Source organism: Embiotoca jacksoni, unplaced genomic scaffold (genome assembly GCF_022577435.1).
Source record: "Embiotoca jacksoni isolate LCO1_2020_lvr unplaced genomic scaffold, fEmbJac1.0.p SCAF_1, whole genome shotgun sequence".
Taxonomy (NCBI): Eukaryota; Metazoa; Chordata; class Actinopteri; family Embiotocidae; genus Embiotoca; species Embiotoca jacksoni.
The window spans coordinates 22,678,103-22,700,377 of NW_027185229.1; the positions used below are offsets into that span (position 1 = coordinate 22,678,103).

Below are 22,275 nucleotides of genomic sequence, written 5' to 3' on the forward strand. Positions count from 1 at the left end.
GTGACAATACAAAACAATAGAGTTAACCTTCTTGTTGCTCCTATGACCAGTAGCAGATCTAGAAAGTTTAAATGGGGTAGCCAGAGGTTTTGGCAGGGTGGTGTCAGGGTCCCCATATACAAAATACAATTGTACTTTAACAAGTGTATATATATTCCTTTCTTGATTCCTCATCCCTTCCATCTGTGGCTTTGTCCTTCATTGTATCTCCTTCCTATATCTTCTTCTTTTCCATTTCTCTTCATATTTTCTTCCAGTCCAGCCTTTAGCATTTTACTGATGAAAACCTAAATAATGCTACTTTTGAAAATCTTTTTTACTGTCTGTGCAAACTAAAGGCCAGCCCAAATATTCCTGTTATATATATATATTAGTTAGAAATATATTCATGTTTAATCCAGTTAATTAACAAGTGTATTTATTACAAATGTGCTTAGCTTTAGGCTGTATATTAGAATAATGCCAATATTGCCTGAGGATTTTTTTTTTAATTGTTTTAAACATAATTTTCTGATGTACTGAAATCCAGGAATAATTCCTCCTTCCTCAGCATCATTATAATCCTCATCATTGTTTGTATATAATATATATAGATATATATACTGTACTGTATATACTGTGCATTTTATATTTTAACTGCTATTTACTGCTATTTTATTGCTTTTTTTTATTATTCTATTCTATTATTTTATTCTATTATTTCTATTATTATCTCATTGCTTCTGTATGCTGCCGTAGCGAAAAAAAAATTCCCCTCGGGGATTAATAAAGTAACTTACCTACCTATCATCGTTATCGTTACAATTCTGCTGTAGTGTCACACATAACCGGCGAGGGGCGCTGTGGCATCGTGAACACCGTCCAAATCTCGCAACCGCTCTCGCGGTAGTTTCGCGCCTCTACCGGCGGCGACATTCAGAGAAGGAGATGGCGGCCAGAGGGGGGTTTCAGTCGGCACCGACGGTTGGTGGAGGAGGAACAATGGGACCAGGACCGCCGGTACCGGGCGTAGGACCAGGCATGGGACCCGGGACGCCTTCCGGAAGAATGGGGCCGTCGTCGGCCGCGCAGAACCACATGTACCGCTCTCCGATGCCCGGGCCCGGGTACCCGGTGAGATATCACTCCATCTTTGCTGCTGACGCGTTAGCCAGTCCGCTAGAACAAAGCCGCGCACCGCTGCTTTGTCACCGGGGGCTAACGTTAACCTCCGTCGCCGGTGCGGGCCGCAGCTCGCCCGGCAGCCCGGTTTAAAAAAAAAAGAAGAAAGATCCCTTTTTTTTATAAACATTTGAACCGGGAAACTCCCGAGTGACTCCCGGAGTTTGTTGGTTGTTTGAATTTTCTGACCCTCCCGCCTGCTAACGTTTAAAGTTAGCTAGTTCGGTTAGCTTAGCCGCTAAGCGTCCGCTGTGTTTCGCTTCAGTTTTTTGTCTCTGAAAACAACATCGAAAGGCTCTAAATAGTTTTTTTTTTTTTTTACAAAACAATCCTCCCTTAAAGGCCAGTCTTCAATGCTCAAAACGTCGTACCTGGATGAGTTCGAGCTTTTGTCGCGTTAAAAAAAAAAAAGTTGCACTGATGAGTTTTACTTTTGAATGAATTAGCTCAACATCAGTTTGTTTCAATGCAAATTTCCTCCCCCCCCAAAAAAATACCCAAATAATTTCCGGAGGTTTAAACCAGGTCGGTGCTGGTTTGCTTGCACGGCAGCTGGTATTTTCCAGACTGTTAAGTGCAGCATCTGTCCCTGCATTGTTGGTAAACCCACTAACACCTGGCTGAAAGTGGTTTTACACAACGAAGTTTGATCTTTTCAAGCTTTTACCAAACAAGAAAAGTGCAGCAGCTGAACTTTTTTTTTTTTTTTTACCTGCAAGGAGGAGGATTGTTTTTTTTTGTAAATATGGGGGGGGGGGAATAGTCTTACAAGTTGATTAAAATGATCCACTATTTATTTGCTACTAGACCTACAACAACTTAGTCAATCAACAGGAAAGTCATTTGCAGTCTTGAGTAATCTTTCGAAACAAAAATGTCAAATATTTAGTTTCACGGCGGCAGATTAAATATCTTTGGGGATGTGCAACTGTTGGTCTGACAAAATAAACATTTTATAAGGTGTCGCTTTAGTTTGTCGGAAATTAAAACGGATCACTATTTGCAATAATTTTGTAGGCAAAATTGTAATGGACGTTTTTTTTTTTTATTATTTAAAATAATGCTTTGTTGCAGCCCTATTGATTAATATATTGTGGACTTTTACAACACCGGTGTCTTTAAAGTCCCCGTTAATGTTAAAACATTTTTTAAAAAAATGTCTGTTTAAGAATCACGTCATACTGGTGTCATTTCAGGAGTTTGCAAATATCAGGTAAATCTTCCACCTGTACAGAGTAGCTCAGTAGCATTTAGTTAGTTGCATTTGCTTTAAAGTATACGCAAAGTGCCGAATTAATGTGAAATAACACCACAAGGGTCAACAGATTGAATATCACTAACACATGCCTCAATAATTCACAAGATGTTGTGGTAACGTCATGCACGCTATTCTCATACACCAAAGTAAGACTTTTTTGGCGCCTCAAAACGACTCCCTTCAATACCTACCCAGCAATCTATTATGACTTGTGCCGACATTGTGGCAAAAATTACCTTTGCTTAAAGCCGTTCGTTCGTACCTGCTACACACGACCACCAAAACCTTTCCTTCTCCAATTAAGACCAGACAGCCCTGCTAGTATATGACTCTGACTCCTACACGACCACCAGCACCAATACTTTTCCACCAAATCCAAAACAACCCTTTTCAGCTGCTCCTGCCATCTCCCTCCCCAGATTGCAAGCTACCGCATTATTACTATTGTTGACCACGCAACGGTCCCTCTTGCGATCCACGCCTGCCCCTTTACCTCAGCCACTAGTTTGCGATGTCTTTCTTTTTTTCTTCTCGACAGCTCATCAATATTGTTTTCCCACGTGTAACAAAATAAACTATTCACTGGCGACCTGACCACAAAACACGATGTCTGGCTTAAGGCTGGTACAATTTAAGTCTTGTGTAATCACAAGCTTTCCTCCCAGATCTGCCCGCATTTCCCAGAACCTACCTCTATTTAACACGCTAAAAGCTTGGCTATCTGCGTCCTTTCCTCTTCCCCTCTAACAAAACTAATAACCGTCGTATAGTTTCCACTCTTCCGTGCTCGTACTTTCACCTTCCTCTTCTCGGTGGCAGCAGCCGAGCACCTCAGTACCTGGTTATGCCTCCAAGTGTACCTACGCTAACTAAGCCAAACTAATCTCACAGCCTGAAAGAATGTGCTTTGCTATTCCTACCGCTGGACGTGAACAGGCTGGATCCCACACGCCACGCGGTGCTCCAAGCAGAAAGCCTTTACGAATCACCCCCCCACCCCCACCCCCCCCGCAGGTCCTTCCAACTGAGTTTTGTCTTCTGCATAGATACACCAAATATTGCACTTCGCACTGGTGTAACATTTGAGTTGTGAAAAACGGTTGCGGAAATGTGCAAGAATTGATATTGGTCCATCTGAAATCATACAATTAATACGCTGAGCAGAATAGTCATGAGCAGTGTTACCTCATTAGTAAATCTGTACAATGCATTTAGGGCCTGATCTACTCAAGGTTTGAGTGTGTAAAATCACGTGCAAACTTCACACCACCCGCAAAAAAAAAAAAAAATGTCCAAGCTGACGTGCAGTGAAGATCGCGTCTTTCAAATGTGCAATTGACCACGCGTTGTCCATTTGGCGTGTTTGCCTGAATGCATATGTAATATTGGGTGTTTCTGCTTGAACGTGCAAAATACTGGGAGGGGAAATGCAAATACATACATTTAGCACCTGCAATGATATTTACTAAACCTGAAAATAGAAATAGGAGAAGTGTTTGATGTTTATTTTAGTACGACTGAAAGGCATTTGTTTATCAGATGTGCACATCTGGAGAGACGGAAGCTCTTGTTGTGGTGAGAAGAACGTGGTTTTACACCCGTGGAAACATTTTTGTGATGTCAGAGGAATAAATTATTCAGACATAACGTCTGTTCAGCGATGGCATTTCTGAGTTATTTAATAAACTGAATGATGATTTAAAGCCAACAACAAGAAGCCACAAAATACCGGCAATGTCAAAACTTCTTATGACTCAGCATAGTCCTGCCTCTGGGTCATTCCAGCGTATCGCTGCAGGAATATTCCACCCAGTCCCGTTATTCAGGTGAGCTGTCACAGGTCCTGAATGTGTCCCGCAGAATTCACGGGTAGCTTCATAAAATTCACGAGCACTCGCAAGGCAATGAATGAAACTAATTCACCTGCTCATCAAATAAAGATCTGGACCTGCTGATCGGTGTTTGTTAGAAGCGTCTCATCCACCGTCCCTCCTCTTTTATTAGCCGACGTTTTAATATAAACAGTTTGTTCGCCTAATATCTTGCCATCTTCTCATAATTTCATCTATTGGTCTTTTTGTTATTCCCACAGCATTGACTTCCTCGCTGATAATCTCTTATATGGTGTTTTGTTTCTTCTTCTTGCGGTCGTTCCGTTAGAACAGCTGGAATCATTCTAACACATGCAAATACCTCATTTAAATGGAGCGATTTGGATATCAAAGACACAATTTTACTCTTCATAAATCACCTGCAAAACAAGTGTAAAATAATTGTGCAAACTTTTTGAATAAACACACAACTTGGTACCCTTTATTTGAGATCTCAGTAAATCAGGCCCTTACTACCTTGACTTAACATGATGAATGTAAAAATTATTTTTTTTAGGTGTTAAACAAGCGGTAAACTAGATTAAAAAGAAATATGTAATGTTAAAGATATAGATTCTTTTATTATCGCTAAATATGTTGATTATTTTCTCATTTAATTAATTAACGGTTGAAGACTGTTTCTGAAAGCCCAAGGTGCAACTTTGAATGTCTTGAATTTTGCCAACCAACAGTCCACAACCTAAACATATTCAGTTTATTTTCATGGAGAAGTAGAAGAACCAGAAAATATTAACGTTTAAGAAGCTGGAACCAAAGGATTTTGTAGAATGTTTAAAACAAATTAAATCAGTGAATCTAAACAATGAATCAATTACCAGAATAGTTGGCGATTCGTTTTCTGTTGGTCGACTATTTGATCGTCCATTAATTGTCGCCACCGTAATATGATATCGATATGGTGGCATGAAAAGGATCTATTACTAGTCTGCACTGTAAATTTGAAATGATACTGCAACTAAATCAAATAGTTCTGATTACCCAGTAGAAACATGCTCTGCTTGGAATCATGATATGTTTTGTTCCCCAAAAATGTGAAATTAGCAACCTCTCAAAAAGTCCATCAACTCCGTTCATTGAAAGTTCACAGTCCTTGATTTTTGCAAAATTGAACTGCTTGATCCAAGATCCTACATCTCCGATTAGTGTCTTTTCTGTTACAAAATCAAGGTCTCAAACTGAGATTTAAGGTGAGCGCAGACAAACGCTCCTTGAGCCAGCGAAGGTGAAAGCTTCCCTCTGAAAATACATCATCAAAAATACATCAAAAATCCAAGTACAGTTACAAAAAGCAGGACATCTTTTTTCTCTTTTTATTGTGTAGTCAAACATTAAACCCTTAATGTTTTCAAACCCAAGACAAAACCCAAAACTGGCTACTGTTGTTATCCTGTGTTACATATTCTGCTCGGTGGTCCGGTGGTTTTTACTGGGGTGGGATTGGATTGTTTGCTAGAATTGAAGGTTTATGTTGTCAAGCCTGATAGAAATGAGAATCAATTATCACTGATCCACAGCGGTTGAAGTGTTTGCTGCTTAGCTACTGCAAACCTGAAACATAGTTCAGTGAAAGGAAGTTACATCTTTTTTTTTTGTCTCTCTCCCTCCCGTCGTCCTTGGCTGATTTCACTCAATGCAAGCGGCTTTTCACAGCATTATCAAAGAGGGTTCATACTCTGAATACTGCACATCTCTAGTTGTTCTATGGCAAGCCAAGGCTGTGCTGATGTACAGTGTAAAAAGCACTAAGTGATCGACACGCGGTCCCTTTCTGCCTCAACCGTGCTGCGTGAAAAAGGCAGAAGCCATTCATCTCGCCCGTATTGTTAAGAAGTCGGTGTTCGTCACTGCCTCCCCTCCACCCTCCTCCGTAGCCTGAGCAGAGAGTGTTTCGCTTTAATCCGTCCTCATTTGTCGGACTGACTCCTGGAAGAAAAGCTGCCGTTTAGTAATTTGTCATTTATTTGCTGTTCTCGCCTGCACTCATGCAAACAGATACAAGAAGTCGCCTGTTTGAGTTCTTGGCACATGGTTTGGTGAGTCGGCTGCAGTTGTTGTTTGGTATTTATTTATCTTAAAGGAATGCAACAATTTGGTGCTACTTTTTCGTATAGAAAGCCTCAAGTATGAAGATTTGATGCTTCAGGTTATTGTGCTGTGCAGTTTGCTTTTCTCCTGCTTATAAATTGTTTTGATACAAAATACATTTTAATTGGTTCAGCGTAAATACATTTACATCAGGAGATGTTTTTCTGGCATAATTACAGTGACATTATCTCAGATCCGTTTCATTTCGATGTCTTAGAGAAGTCATAACCCTCATATTACAAAATATGGACTCGTATTACAAATGTGGATTTAAATGAATTGAAAGTAAAGCCTTGATTTTCTTTTCTTTAAAAGCCTTTTGAAAGCTTTCATCGCACGCGTTGACCTCACAAATACACTGTGTGGTTTTCACTTTTAGCATTTTAACTTTTTATGTTCACGACAACTCTTAAACCGCTAAATTATTTAGAAATACAGAGATTATTAATTAATTTGCAGCCGTAATTAGTTTAAGTCACCTCTGTTATCTATGAGGAGGCAGGATGATGTCCACATATGAATGTGCAATGCGGGTGTGCACAGGTGGTCCCAGTGCTAAAGTCTCTCATCAGAGAGTCTCAGCAGCGTTCTGCAGCAGTCGGATATTTACATTTTACTGTAAAATGAAATCCTCCGACGTGTAAACAAGAACCGTTAGTGCTGGATATTGATCTCCCGATTAAATTCAATCCGTAGTCCAGAATTGATGTTTTGATTTGATTCTTTGATGCTGGTGTTTCAGTCACAGCAGATATGACCGATACGAGGAGGTGAATCAAACACCTGGCCAACTGCGTTACACACATTTTTTTGTGACCACTGGTCTTGCGCACCTGAAACTTGCACATCAGCGTTTGTGACAAATTATTGGGGAACAGAGCGACGTAGCAGGAGGCCAAATCCAGTGAGTCCAGGCGGTGGGGGGGTCGACGGTCGTGGGCAAAAAAAAATGAGTGCGGGTTCAACACACCGAGCGGGTGCGTTGTCGCGTTGGAGAGCCCAAGTGCCGTTGCGCAACAGTTCGGGAGGTTTGCACCTTTTTGAATGTTTCCCTCAGAACATCACGGTGGAGCTTGGTGTTGACAGGTTGCATTCCTGACCTGGGGCCCTTTTCGGTTTTGGACAGTGAGGTTCCACCCGAATGGCACTCAAAACATGTCTCCATCGCTGTAAGCTTCCTGAAGCGTTTCAAAGGTCTCCGTTGCCGCTTTTAGCTCAAAACTTGAATGTGCGTCATCTGGTCACATCTAATACAGCCAGCTATCATCTACTTCACTTTTTAACTCCAAGTAACCTTTTTGTACAAGTTATAATGCCTTGATTTTGATAAAGTAGCCATTTTACATGGCGTGTACCCCAAATTGGATCCTTTCATACAAGAAACCCTGCTTACACATAACATTTATCACTGATGTTTCACATTTACTAAGAAGAGGTACAAATGAGTGGATTAGTCTTATGACTTTAAGAATCAATGTAGGGTAATTCGAATAAAAATTACAACCAGAATATTCCTTTTTTTGTCCAGCCTTATTGTATTTCCGATTTTGCTTTAAAAACCTAATTGATTAATGAAAATGCTTTACCAACTGCCCAAAATGAGCTACAATAGGAGCATAAGGGAAGTGCACATCAACCACCTACACATACAATATACAGGAACCTGTAAGATATGTTGTTGCGCAAACCAGATTCCTGCATTCTGAAACCATCTGGGGATGAAAATGTTAAACGCCAATAAATCCTGTTCGACGTCTGCAAAATATCTCTGTACTCCAGATTCAAAGGCTGAGCTGCGCCTTGTGGAATAGAAAAGCAATGCCAAGAAAATCTTTTTTTAGTCAATAAGCGTTCCTATCTTTTCCATGCAGAGACCTGGCATGCCTCCATCCAGCCGTATGACACCGCAGGGACCTGCCATGGGCCCCCCAGGATACGGCAACAGCCCCGTGTCTCGCCCGGGGATGCCTGGCGTGATGGACCCGTCACGTAAGAGGCCGGCTCCCCAACAGATTCAACAGGTTCAGCAGCAGAACCGCAACCAGCAGTAAGTCCTCTTCCTTCCCTGCCTCAGCCACGCTGCATCGCTTCAAACAGACCATCGATAGTTACATTACATTTCATTTAGCTGACGCTTTTATCCAAAGCGACTTACAGTAAGTGCATTCGACCGTGAGGGTACAAAACCCAGAACAACAAGAATCAAGAAACTAAAATTTTCTTCAAGAAAGCCAAACTACAAAGTGCTGTAAGTAAGTGCTACTAAAGTACTACTTTTTTTTTTTTTTTTTCCCCTATTGAAGGTGTAGTTGGAAGAGGTGTGTTTTTAGTTTGCGGCGGAAGATGTACAGAGTTTCCGCTGTCCTGATGTCCGTGGGGAGCTCATTCCACCATTTAGGAGCCAGGACAGCAAACAGTCGTGATTTTGTAGAGTGTTTAGCTCACAGTGAGGGAGCGACAAGCCGATTGGCAAATGCAGAGCGGAGGTAGCGGGCTGGGGTGTAGGGTTGGACCATGTCCTGGATGTAGACTGGACCCGATCTGTTCGCAGCACGGTACGCAAGTACCAATGTTTTGAAACGGATGCGGGGAGTGATGGAAAGAAAAAAAGATTATTTCTTCTTGTCTGCAAGTGACTCCGGAAAGTTTCTTTTGCTTTACTTTCGGCATCTAATTTACGACTCCCTGTGTCCTTATCTTTTGACCTACAACCAACTCAGTATTACCATATGAAAGCAGATACAAAGGGAATGGGGGTGACTGTCAACTGTTTGTCACACTGTATAGAAGCTGCCCTACGGAGGAGAGACGTTGAGCAATGCTGGGCATCCTTCTTTGAGTGTACATGTATTTGCTCCTCCTTGCAAGAATAAATGTCCGATATGTTTGATTTTGAATCTAGCTTTTTCTAACAGGAGCCACGGTAACCAGTGAAGGGAGCGGAGTAGTGCGAGTAATTATAGGGAGGTTAAAGACCAGTCGAGCTGCTGCATTCTGGATGGGCTGCAGAGGTCGGATGGCACTAGCAGGTAGACCTGCCAGGAGGGAGTTACAATCCTAGTTACAGCTGAAGTTTAATTATGTACATTGTTTCATTAATACCTGGAATGATTTTGGCCCGTAAAGAAGAGAAAGTGGTGTTTGTGATCAGAAGTTTCAAGACTCTGTTCCTGCACCTGTCGAGTTTCTGATCGGTGTCAGCCACGATAATGGTTCCCATTCCAGACGGGAAAGAGAGGCGCTTTCTTAATGTGTCGAAGTAATTTAGTTTCAATCTCGCTCGTTGTTAAAGTTACTCCACTTTTACTTAGTAGATGTGAAACAAATATTTTAAAAGTTACCAAAAACTTGGGAGCTCAAAATGGAGGAAAATGTCATCGATTGCATATGTTTCTAATAAACAAACATATACATTTGTTTCTGGAACAGTTGGATATTATAGGGCTGTAAATAACTATTTTCATTCTCAATTAATCTGTGGATTATTTTTTTCAATCAATCAGTTCTTTGGTCCTTAAAATGACAGAAAATAGTGAAAAATGTCGCCCACTGTTTTTGAAAGTCCGAAGTGCAGCGAAAAATGTCTTGTTTCGTCCAGCTAGCTCCGAGATGCCTGATGTGATGGAAAAATAATTATATTAATTATAATTACACTTATATTTACAATATTTTAGTTTCTTAAATCAGAAAATGCCTAATCCTTCATCACAAAATAGTTGTACTTTTCTGTCAACCAATTTATTGACTAATCGTTGCAGTTCTTAAGTTGTTGACTGTTTTAATCTTTTGTTTCAGTCTTATTCTCTTTGGTATGAGGATGCAGTTTTATCTTCTCTCATTACACACTGAATATCTTTAGGTCTTGGTCAGTTGGTTTGGCTATGTATGAGATTTTGGAGACTAAACGATTAATAGATTAATTGCAAAAATAATGACCAAAGTAATCAATAAACCTATTATTTGCATTTAAATAGATTTTATGTAACAGACACACCAGCTATTCTAAAAAGAGATACGGAGAAATATATTTACACCACAAATATAAAACATATTAAATGTGACCGTTCAATGACGTTAACGGCCCACAGTTCAGTAAAATATGTCCTTTGATTTGGTTTCCAGCCTTCCAGATGAGGAAGTGAATTATTGTGGTTATGTAAATGCAGCGTTTCTCTTTGTGAGTCTGTGTATTTGTGTGGGTGTGTGACCCAGGTATTGGAGGCTGTAAACCTCAGACTGAAGAATTTAACTGGCTTCTTTGTCTTTTTTGTAGAGACTCACTGCGCCGCTTTAATCTTGTTTCAATAATTTGTTTTTTATAGCACAAAGAAGAAAAAGATGGCTGATAAAATTCTACCTCAGAGGGTGAGTATTAATCGAGCAATTCATGGAAATCCATTAATTCTGGCTTTGAGTATGTTGGGGGAGATTACATTTGCTGTTCCATTTGAACTAAACAAAAGGGGCAGATGGTCTTTTAAAGGACCTCGGTTAAAGGTCTAGCCTTGAGAGAACAATGACTGGGAGCACTTAAGATGCCTTACGAAAGATTTTTATTCAATATTACTCACCTTGTGTGATGGTGTCCATCATGAACTGGACCAGAAAATAATCCCTCCACTACCCATTTAACTCTTTATTTAGTTGATTTCTTAGCACTTGAATGTCCCCTCAACATGTTGTCATAAGAATAATATTAATGCATATCACCAGCACAATTGCAATCTCCTTTTCATTAATTTACTTTACCCTAAAATCACAAATTTGCCTCAGAGAGCTTTAAAACCGTCCACATGTTCATCTCGGATCACAAGAACTGCAAATGTTGAGTTTCTCTGTAGAGAAGTTGTTGGAGCAGTTACACCTGCTTGTTGACATTTTTGCTGTTTTAGATGTGTGAAGTACAGCTTTGACACAAATGATAATTAGACAGAAATCTTTTCATAAGTATTATTAAGAACCCCATATGGACAATAAGGTTGACAATCATTTTTGATATTGTTCTATTGTCATTAGCTGTTTTTCTGTGCTTTGGTCCACTTTAGATAATGTAGTAAGTAAACATAAAATATCACGTTGTCTGGAGCTACAGCTCGGTTCTCCTGAACTGAGATTTCTGCCTCCCTTTCTTTGCCTGTATTTCTCGAGTTGCATACACAAGTCAAAGACAAATAAAATGCATAATTGAAAAATAATTTCAAGTCAACTATCAATAATTACAAGTTTGTGCCTGACAGAAATGGACTCACCATGTACAGCGGGCAGAGCTGTGATTACTAACGGCTTAAAGAGTGGAAAGCAGACATAAGAAGGATCAGAGATACAAGGTTTTTCAGACTTGGGAGATGGGAAAAGAAGTTCAAACAGGTGGCTTTATAATCAAGGAGTCACATGTGCTGATTAAGGAGGATCACTGTTCACAAATCTGCATTCGTGTCTTCAATCGTTGATAGTCGTGGTTAGCAGCAGTTAGCACAAGCCTTGTTGATAACTGAGGATGTGTTCATCCTTTTTTGTTGTGTCCCAGATCAGGGAACTGGTCCCAGAGTCTCAGGCTTACATGGATCTACTTGCTTTTGAGAGGAAGCTGGACCAGACTATCATGCGCAAGAGGCTGGACATTCAGGAGGCCCTCAAGAGGCCCATTAAGGTATGTTTTCGTTGCACCCGCCTCTCTTGTACTCCCTGAATCACCCCTGACACCAGAAATGAACTTCAAAACCCTTTAGGACCTTAAAACTATATCTTTCAATAATAACTTGCTCATCTGAAATGTCCACAGAAGTATTTGTACATACATTTGATGAGGTTGCCATTTAAAGGTGTTTTTTTTCATGATCTTACTGTTTATTCCACCTTGACATTGTGTTGCTTTCATATAACATTGAACAAGAAGATGTTTGTGTATTTTGGGGTTGAGAAATGTGCCTGATAGATGTTTCATATAAGCAGGAAGTCCTCTCTGTGTCCGCATTCAGCAAACAATTACACTGATGTTATCTTAAATTAAGTTGCATACAACTGCAGCAGAGCCAAGTTAATCTAATCTTTGCCTTCGTTATATATTTACGTTATTGAATGAAACAACTTAACTTTTGGGATTTGAGAGGGCGGTTATGTTCTGAAAGTTGAAATACATGCACCACTGCTGATTATCAGTGTAGATATGAAGTTTGTTGAGTGATTGATGGTTTTTAAGTGTTGGTTGTTTTTTTTTTCAGCAAAAGAGAAAGCTTCGGATCTTCATATCCAACACCTTCAACCCTGCAAAGCCTGATGCTGAGGATGGAGAAGGCACAGTTGCATCATGGGAGCTTCGTGTTGAGGGGCGTCTGCTGGAAGATGTAAGCTTCTTGTTAACAGTAGTTTTTTTCCCAAAATAATTAATCAAAATAGTTTTTTTTTCTTAAAACAAATTCATCTTAAACTTTCACAGATAATCTCAGTTTTATACTTAAGATCTGATTTATGACAGGCACACATTTTGTGCAAATATTATAGACAAAGTCATTGATTTCATTTCATTGTGTTGGCAGACGGCCGTGTCCAAGTATGAAGCTACCAAACAGAAGAGGAAGTTCTCCTCCTTCTTCAAATCCCTGGTGATCGAGCTGGACAAAGACCTGTATGGTCCAGATAACCACCTCGTGGAAGTAAAAACATTTGATTCATTTATAATTCGGCATTATTTCCTTTCTAGGATTATACGTTATGGGCTTTTCTCCCATTTTATTCTGAAAACTGTAGTCCATCATTTTCTGAAAATATTCATGATTAAACTGTATTTTATTATTTTTCCAAGTGGATTTTGTTTTGTGGAATTTCTGTTTTTAGAGTAATTCACAGATCAGCTGGTTTTACAATGCGGTAAACATTTTGTGCTGCTGCAGTAACAATTATTAATTGTCCAGGATAAATGCAGAATATCAGTTTATTGTTTGGTCAGTAAATACTCTACTTGTTCCTAAAATGTTGCTTGTATTATTTCAGTGGCACAGGACTGCCACCACCCAGGAGACTGATGGTTTCCAGGTGAAGAGGCCAGGTGATGTGGGAGTTCGCTGCACCGTCCTGCTCATGCTGGACTACCAGGTAAATGGTCAGGTCTTCTCTCTGCTTCTTAGGATAATATTCAATCGCAGATTCACCTTGCACTAATCCATTTCATTGTTCTGTCTCCGTACCGTGCAGCCTCCTCAGTTCAAGCTGGACCCCCGACTGGCTCGTATGTTGGGTATCCACACCCAGACCAGACCTGTCATCATTCAGGCCCTGTGGCAGTACGTCAAGACCCACAAACTCCAAGACCCACATGAGCGCGAGTTCATCAACTGTGACAAATACCTGCAGCAGGTGAGTCACGTTTTCACATCACACATTGCAATTTACACTTTAATTAATTTGGTACATTTTGTTGCTTAAAAATGCAGTGAAAGACCGTTCTGCTCTTCAAACCTGATCAACACTAACTGTAGCCAGTGTCTGAAGCTGGAAGGATCAACAGCCTCGTAGTTGTGCTGATGTTGTACAGCCTGTCTCTTTCTGTCTGTCCTTGTATGGAGACTCTTTCCCTCTGGGTCACTGACTGGTTCCCTGGTTTTATACTCTGCCAAGATAAACATGATTTTAGAAGGTTAATGTTCAATTCCTACCGAGGTAAGGTGTGAAATAAATAGTTTTTATTGTACAGACGGTACGCATACTTTGTTGTAAATGCACTATTATGATTTGGTATGTGAACAAGGTCCAATAGAATTCAACTTTTAAAACTACATTTTACTTTTTCAGCAACCTCTTACACAAGAGACTGTGAAAGAAAAACAGTCACCTTCACCGAATGAGCTGCAGCTCAGACTGCAAAATAACAAAAAAGAATTGTGATGAAAAAGTTTTGCAGTGTCATATATATACAAAAGGGCCTGGATATTATTTTTGAAATAGTCATGAAAAGAAATGTAAAAGTCCAAATAGTTTATGGAACTTTTTTCTTATTTCCTGTTTTTACTGGGATCTTGTTGAATTGCAGTACAACCACCAGAAGGTGGCGATAATGTACCTAAAAGCTGTTTTCCAACCATCATTACAGAACAAGAACATGTTACTACCAGAACATTTATCCTTAAAATGCCCATCCATAAAATACAACGAGGTGTATAAAGTTTGTATTATGTGTCTAGAATATTTATTACATTTGACTCAATGTAATCATTATTTTGACAACAGACCCAAAACCATCAGAATAGCATTTCACAATACTTAGTAAACACTGACCAGCCTAAGCTGCAGCTGGGAAGTTCAGAGCATTCTTAGTTTGGCTGCTATCTATTTGGCGGATGCTAAAGTAGTTCGTACTTGTGTAGATGAACTTTGATAAGACTTAGGTGATGTGATGTGCATTAAGTTTTTAGGTTTTCTTCCTTTTGCAGATCTTTGAGACTCAGCGAATGAAGTTCTCTGAGATCCCGCAGCGCTTGCATGCACTCCTCATGCCCCCAGAGCCCATCATCATCAACCATGTGATCAGGTATCTCCTTATTATATATTATTGATTAATCTTCCAATTTTTTTATTTAGTCTTTAAAATGCCAGAAAGTAGTTAAAAAGCTCATTTTAAGTCTTCAAATTGCTTATTTTGCCAGACAATTATTTCAAAACTGTTTACTGACAGCAAAGTGACAGATTCAAATGTTCAAATTGTCCCGTTTAAGAGGATGTGAACAGAACGGTATTTGTTTGTAATTTCTCCTTGAAAGACAGAAATGCTTAAACTCTGTTAAAAAAAACAAAACAAGGTGACAGTTACTTTTTATGTTGACTTGACTTATTGTTTCACCTCTAGTTGTATTTCTAACCTCCGTTAGAAGATAGTAATAGATGTTCGAATAGTTTCAAAGATAAGAACATTTCCCCCAACATTAGAACTGGATTGCTGTTTAGATCCCGTTTGTTTGCATACCATCAAAACTAAACCTACTGTTTACTCTTTGGTGTTTTTAATAGTGTGGACCCCAATGACCAAAAGAAGACTGCTTGCTATGATATAGACGTGGAGGTGGACGACACGCTGAAGACCCAGATGAACTCCTTCCTTCTCTCCACAGCCAGTCAGCAGGAGATAGCAGGACTGGACAACAAGGTACCGGCTTCAGCCCCACAGCTGCTCTTAGTACAGGAGTCACAGGGTTTTGTGTTAGACTTTAGGAGAAGCTTGTGTGTCTTTTGACCTTTTAAACTACTGAATCGCACCCTTCTGTAGAATAACACACAGAGTTGTGAGAAGTTTGAGAAAGAATTTAATTATATTCCTGTGATTTTGTATCAATCAACATCTTTTTCTAAGATTTAAGTCGTGTCCATTTTCCATGTGAGAACCTCTCTGCTGTAAATATTTTAAGGCAATTTAAAAAGCAATGTGAATGTGCTTTTTTCTTCCTTCTGACTTCAGTTGAGCCCACCATGTCGATTCGCTCCTATTTGGTGAGCCTGCTAAGGTCAATTTCACACTTATTTGCTCCCTCAAATTGCTGCCTTTGTATTACTGTCTTCTTTCCATCCATTTTTGAGTTCACTCGGGCCCTTTTGACCTCCTGTGAGCAGCCGTTACCTTGGCTGGGATGGCTGTACTCACATTGATAAGGCACAAAGCCCATTCTGCTAAAAGACGTCCCTCTGTGTAGTCTTTGTTCTGAGACAACTCAACAATGTAAATACGGGGAGAATGTTTATAGTTTACCGGCGCCATTCATTTTGTTACAGTATTTTGGCTTTGGTGCAGATTACACCCTGTTCCTGCCGGGCTGCTTTCAGAAATGGCTTCTTGCTTATCCTGTGTTGATTATTCTCAGTATTTGTAGAGTATTTTGACACTGTGGAGATCATATTACACCGGAGGCTAGTCCCATTTCATAACCAGTACAAGTGTCCAATGTACATTTTTCCAGACATAACAGCCTGCAGCATTCCTATGTCAGAGACCGTGAAGGGGGATTGCAGGTAGAATTATGCATTATACCGATAGGACCTGGTAACGAGGTGATTCATCTGAGCTGGTCACTGGACTACAGATTTTTTTTTTACCAGCTTTTTATAGAACAAGTTTTAGTCCTATCAGCCTTGAGCGCAAATTGAGGCTCCTTCAAATTTGATATCTAAGTAAGTGGTTCCAAAACGTGGTGCCTTAAAGCTGGAGCGTTATTTCAAACTGACAATAGTAATTTCTAAATTCACTGTTACTCACTAAAATAAATTGTAAGTCTTTGACTCTTAACAAATGTGTTTAATGGGGGTTCCTTCCTCCATAAAACATCAGCAAGCTGCTTTAACATTTTGAAACTTGCATTGTTTCTGTCCAAGTTTACTTGCCGAGTGTTTTTTCTTCCTGCCTTTTTAGGTGCATCGCAATATTTTTTGGCCACCACCTGTCGGTCACAGGGAGAATTAGGAAATATTTTTACAATGATTTGGATCATGCAACAAGGAAGGCTTGTTTCATTCTTTTAAGTTTTTTGCAGGGATTAAGACGTTTTATGCCGCGGCTCGCCTCCTCACGGGCAAATGTTCCATCAAAACAAGTCGTCGTCGTCGTTCCCCTCTCCACCCTCCCCCCGAAACTATTTTGCGAAGGACACCATCACTATATCCTAAACATAGTGCTGCCCAAGACCATTGTGACTTGTTTCAACATATGCAAACAATCCAGAGCATTTTTTTTCACCTGAAGCAGAATGATATATGGCTGCAGACGGACACTTCTCCAGCATTGACACGGCACAGCAGAGATGAGATAAATTCCATGTTTTTTACTGGACATTTTTAATGATGTTCCACCACATAAAAAGAAATTAGTCAGCACTTAAATTAACTACATATTTAGGATATGTTTTTAAACGTATAAAAAAAGGAAGAAATAATCAGTTGACATCAAAATCAGTAGACTATAACACACAGATAAGACTTTTATAGCAGTTTCCCAATCATTGGAGTCAGGCGTGGCTTCTGTCAGGGCAAACAATAGGAAAGATTTATCAGCTTTATTAGAGCTCTAAAAATAATTTGTAGTGCCATAAAAACTCATTAAGGAATACTCTGGTGTGACACAGTTTTGGCAGCACTGATCTCAGGAATACCAAACACCCGTCCGCAGATATTTAGTGGTTAACGAGTATATAAAGCGATGACCTCACTTTTGTTTTTCTTCTTAGATCCATGAAACCATCGAGACCATTAACCAGCTGAAGACCCAGAGGGAGTTCATGTTGAACTTCGCCAGAGATCCTCAGGGCTTCATCAACGACTGGCTGCAGTCCCAGTGCAGAGACCTCAAAGTGAGTTTGCCTGTCGTGACTTCAGACCGGATCATCCGTGAACCCAATCGCTCTTTTATCTCCAGTCAAATATCACAGTAGATATCGTGTTACTCCCACTTCAAAGAAATCAACCTCACGCGCACAAAACTTCAGTCACCTCAACTTTCAAGCACAAATTTGCGGTTACAGTGTCAGAGTCATTCAGATGAGTGAGTGCTGAGTAAGCCTTCGGTCCGCAGTCATTCGGCAAGAAATCCCTCACGGATCAGAATGATGAAGCAGCAGCAGCATCTCCACTGACGGTAACCTCAAAAGATCAGGATGAAACCCAGCAGAAAGACGTGTAGCGAGTAGAGGGACGTGACTCATCATTTTCCGCTGCTGAATGTTGTCATTGGGTTCCTCCATAGTGCAGTTTCACTGTTTTTATTTGTGTCTTCTCTGTACACAAAACATCTATATCATATTTATTGCTATTGAAGAAGAGGTATTCCCCTCTCTGTTGCTTTTCCTGAGGCATATTTTTGATTTGGGCTATACAACATAAATAAAACTGAACCTGACAGCCTGTGAAACTACCATGGGCTATTTCTTGTCATTAAGGAATAGAGGGAATAAAGCAGAGACAGGAAATACAAAAAAATATATATATATATCACCTGGATAACATTTAGAGATGATAGATAACTAAATATTTGACTTTTAAACTAATAATGTCAAGAACTGGAAAAAAAAAATCAACAAGAAGTACCTGTGGTATTTCTGAGCCTGAGTACTTTTCCGGTTAGTACAAATGTATTGCAGTCATGTTTGAGTTTGATAGTCTTTGATCCTCCTGAGTTTTGCTGTGTCACAGCGACTTTGGTTTAAATCCAATGTTTGACTGTGTGAAGAGGAAATTTGACATCATGCTGCTCCTCAAACACAAAGCTCACACTGCTCGCTCAGGTGTAACACAGGTGGACAGAGTCATTTAATAACATGTTTGACTGGATGCACCCCCCCCCCCCATTCCTTCCCCCCCGTCTGCTGAGTGAGCCGGTTAGCTGCTGACCAGCTGTCGCCCACCTGCAGTGTTTGTTCCACCGAATCTGAAGGAAATTGAATGAGTTCAGTCCGAAGCTCACTCTCAAACAAAATAGAAAATAGACACCCTGGGCTGTTTTAATTTATCAGCTGTTGTTGAGTCGGAGTTTGGTCTAATATTATCTTTTTCTGTTAACAGACCATGACAGATGTGGTAGGAAACCCGGAGGAGGAGCGGAGAGCAGAGTTTTACTACCAGCCGTGGGCTCAGGAGGCGGTCTGTCGCTACTTCTACTCCAAGGTAATCCCTTTTTTTTCCTCCTCAGATTTTGTCCTCTTTACTTTTTGCCACGGTAACGCAGAGGTCCTATCACTGAAGTCCAAGCTAAATCACCTCCACAACTATTTGACAGATTGACACGACATGTTATGCAGAAGTCCGTAGTCATCAAAGGATGACTTATAATGACTTTGGTCAGTTGTACTTTGTGTTTAGTGCAGCTAATGATTAGTTTCATCATCACTTAATCAGCAGATTTTTGTTGTTGTTAGAAAATAGTTTTTTTTAGCTGCACTACCGCAGCGGGGGCAGCCCTATAAACGCAAGTGTCTCAGAGTGAGTGATCAAAGTGACTTCCTGTATCCATTTCAAATTGAAACCCTTCGTTTTATACTAAAAGCTCTTGCGTTTCATACGTGTTCCGGCCATATACCATTTTGACCTATGAGTGTGGATCAAAAAGGTCTCGAGACGAGCCGTGACCTGCACTGAGCACAGAGAAGCTATGAACCTTCCGAGATTTGCTGCTTGATCGAAATCAGCGCCTAAGTTACAGAAGATTTTGTTGCCAGTGTGCATCTGCGGTTCGTCCGTGGACACGACCCGCGGGGCCCGCGTCAATGTTGCGTGTCAAGACTCTGGAAATCAGCAACTGAGGCTTCAGAAAGTCTACCGCAATCAAGCAATGAGCCTGGAGACGTGTGTCTGAGGGGAAAAGTTCGGCGCAAACAACCTGCACTGTGGCACTTAGGTTCTTCAAGGTGACAATGCAGGAAGGTGATAGCTTCTCTTTGCTGCGTGGGCGTTACGTTGCCGCACAACCGTTGCCGCGCGACAGGACCGAGCTCTGGACTTCCTGAATGCCTCTCGTTCTTGCTGAACAGGACCTGGTGCAGACTCTTAGTTGTGTTGCGTCGTCGCGGCCGTAGCTGACCGTTTTCCTCGTAACGTCGTCTTCTGGTGATTAAACGTCTCTGTGAAAACGTGTTACAGGTGCAGCAGAGGCGACAGGAGCTGGAGCAGGCGCTCGGCATCAGAAACACCTAAAGAGACGTGTCCCCGTGCAGCAGGATAACCGGAGACGTGATGTGCTGTAGGAGACGACTAACGTGTGTGCGTGGGAGTTCTCTTGACAAACTTAGGCAGACATAGATACTAGATGGCTTCACTGTTATATAGGTTATCAGTTGGTCTTTTTTTGCAGTTTATTTTCGATTTCAACTTTTTTGTAAGGTTGTTCCCCTCTCACACCAGAGCTCCTTGAGCACAATTGATTTTTTTTTTTTTTTTTTTTTTTTTTTTTCTCTCGTGCATGTCGAAGCATTCCTTTTTATTATAACACACTGTCCAGACTAAACTACAGACTGCACACGAATTAAAAAAAAAAAAAAAATATCGGAGGGCAGATTGTAACTGTTTTAATGTTTTATTACCCTGGAACAAAAACATGATGTGAAATCATCTGGAATGTGCAGAGTCTCCTGTGACATTTTAGACTGGGAGCCCAGATGCTCTCCCAATTAGTCAAAATTGATAGTGCTTGTAATCACTCAGCTTCTTTGCTGCCCACTGGCTGGTCATGTGCCACTGTGTATTAAGTTGTCCTTGGTTTGTTTTGACAGTTTGTACCACAGTCTGTTTTATAAGAGAGGCGTTTTAAAGCTTAATCCATTTTGGCAGAATATACATTGTTGTGGCAAAGCGGTTATCTTTTTGTTGAGGGTGCCCTTAAGTATGAAGTTCTTTTTTTTTTTTTCTCTCTCGCTCTCTTTTTGTTACTATCAGTGATGCTTGTTTTAAATATGTATTATATCCGTACTTGTCTTGTTAGCTAGTACAGATTATCATGGAAGTAGCTAGTATAAGTACCTCTAGTCTATATAGTTTTGTAAATACTGAGCAGAAAAAAAACAAAAAAAAACTGAAGATGGATGTGAAGTAAACTCGTATGACTTATCCTGGCCGATCTTTTTCTTACGTCTTTGTCTACGCTCAGATAGTTGAACCAGTATTTATATCATTAGTCGGCCCTCGCTGTCAGAGCCCGCTGATTTAGCTCCCAGCAAAGTAAAGACGGCGGCCACATTTGACAAACCTCCTCTCTGCAGGGCAGCGTGCATCAGATTCATGTGGGCTGTGAGCTGGAAACGGCTGAGTGGGTTTTTAATTAGATAAGCCATAAACACACGACAGAGCAGATATGAGGAGGTGTAGCTTCCTCCAACACTGACTTGACACACCCGCGACCTTTCGGTCATTTCATGTTAAGATGAGTGTCCTGGCTGCAATGTGTGGGTGTGTGTGTGTGCGTGTGTGCGCGTGTGTGTGTGTGCATTTTATTATTAAATTCCAAGAATACACTAATGAGGGTTCAGGCATGTGGACGATTTCAAAGGAGCGTTTGGAACCTGTGAGCTGTAACACACAACATTGGGGGGGTGGGAGTGTGTGTGTGGTTGGGGGGGTTGTAGAATTATGTGAATCTGCAGACTTTTTCATGGACCAAACCTATTTTTCTGTATGTTCTTATGTTATAATAAAGGATAAGTAAAATGTTTGTCTTTGTCAGTGATTTTTTTTAATTTATTTTTTTAAACTCAAAAACGACCTCGATATTCCTGTATGTACCAGAATGAGGCTGCAACTGATGATGATTTCAATTTTGGATTTATGTCAGTGAATTTAGGATTCATCTCGGGTAATTCATTTTGCGAAAGTGTCGAAAAAGATAAAGATGCTAAAAAAATATTTTTTTTAAAAAAAACTCCTAAACTTCAGGTTGAAAAGACTTGTTTTGGTCTGACCATCAGTTCAAATCCCAGTTTCACCACTGAAGTTACGATCGTGAAAGGCGAAGAAAACCTGCAACGCTTCTGCAGTGGTGCAGAAAAGAAAAGGAATAGAGCTTAAAGTTTCATTTATTGGAAATGCTGAAAGGATCTCAAAAGTGCACATAATTACAGTGCTTGTGTTAATGTACTTATTGATTTTTTACAAAAGTTTGGCTTTTGTGTTCGAAAAATGACTTTCACTGTATAAAAGTGGCTGCAAATCAATTTAGTATTTTAGTTTTAAGAAAGATTTATTGCAGGCAGTTACTGATTGCTGCTTTTAGTCAGTGAGTTGTAATCGATGTTAACTTGTTCTCCCGGTCGTTTCTCCTCTTGACATGTAAAAGACTTTTTGTAAAGCTCGTAGAAAGTTCCGCTCCTGGATCCTGAAGTGTCCTGTTCCCTCCCGAGAGTTTTGACAGAGCTGCAGACCAAC

At 40.3% G+C, this 22,275-nt stretch overlaps 1 protein-coding gene across 1 annotated transcript; it reads left to right on the forward strand.

The window, feature by feature from the left end:
- Positions 1-918: 918 nt before the first annotated feature.
- smarcd1 (SWI/SNF related BAF chromatin remodeling complex subunit D1) lies at positions 919-21,565 on the forward strand. The gene is made up of 13 exons (XM_069147954.1): positions 919-1,113; positions 8,268-8,443; positions 10,719-10,761; positions 11,924-12,046; positions 12,618-12,740; positions 12,933-13,049; positions 13,387-13,488; positions 13,588-13,749; positions 14,823-14,920; positions 15,397-15,532; positions 17,598-17,720; positions 18,928-19,029; positions 20,002-21,565. Exons 1-13 carry the CDS (start codon positions 928-930, stop codon positions 20,053-20,055), a joined length of 1,545 nt encoding a protein of 514 aa, XP_069004055.1. The 5' UTR covers positions 919-927; the 3' UTR covers positions 20,056-21,565.
- The last annotated feature ends 710 nt before the right edge of the window (positions 21,566-22,275 follow it).

Excerpts from the sequence above, each read along its gene's own strand:
- smarcd1 (XM_069147954.1), top strand. The coding sequence starts at position 928 with ATGGCGGCCAGAGGGGGGTTTCAGTCGGCACCGACGGTTGGTGGAGGA. Across the intron at positions 13,489-13,587 it reads TGCTCATGCTGGACTACCAG|CCTCCTCAGTTCAAGCTGGA; the intron begins GTAAATGGTCAG and ends CGTACCGTGCAG. Across the intron at positions 14,921-15,396 it reads ATCATCAACCATGTGATCAG|TGTGGACCCCAATGACCAAA; the intron begins GTATCTCCTTAT and ends TGTTTTTAATAG.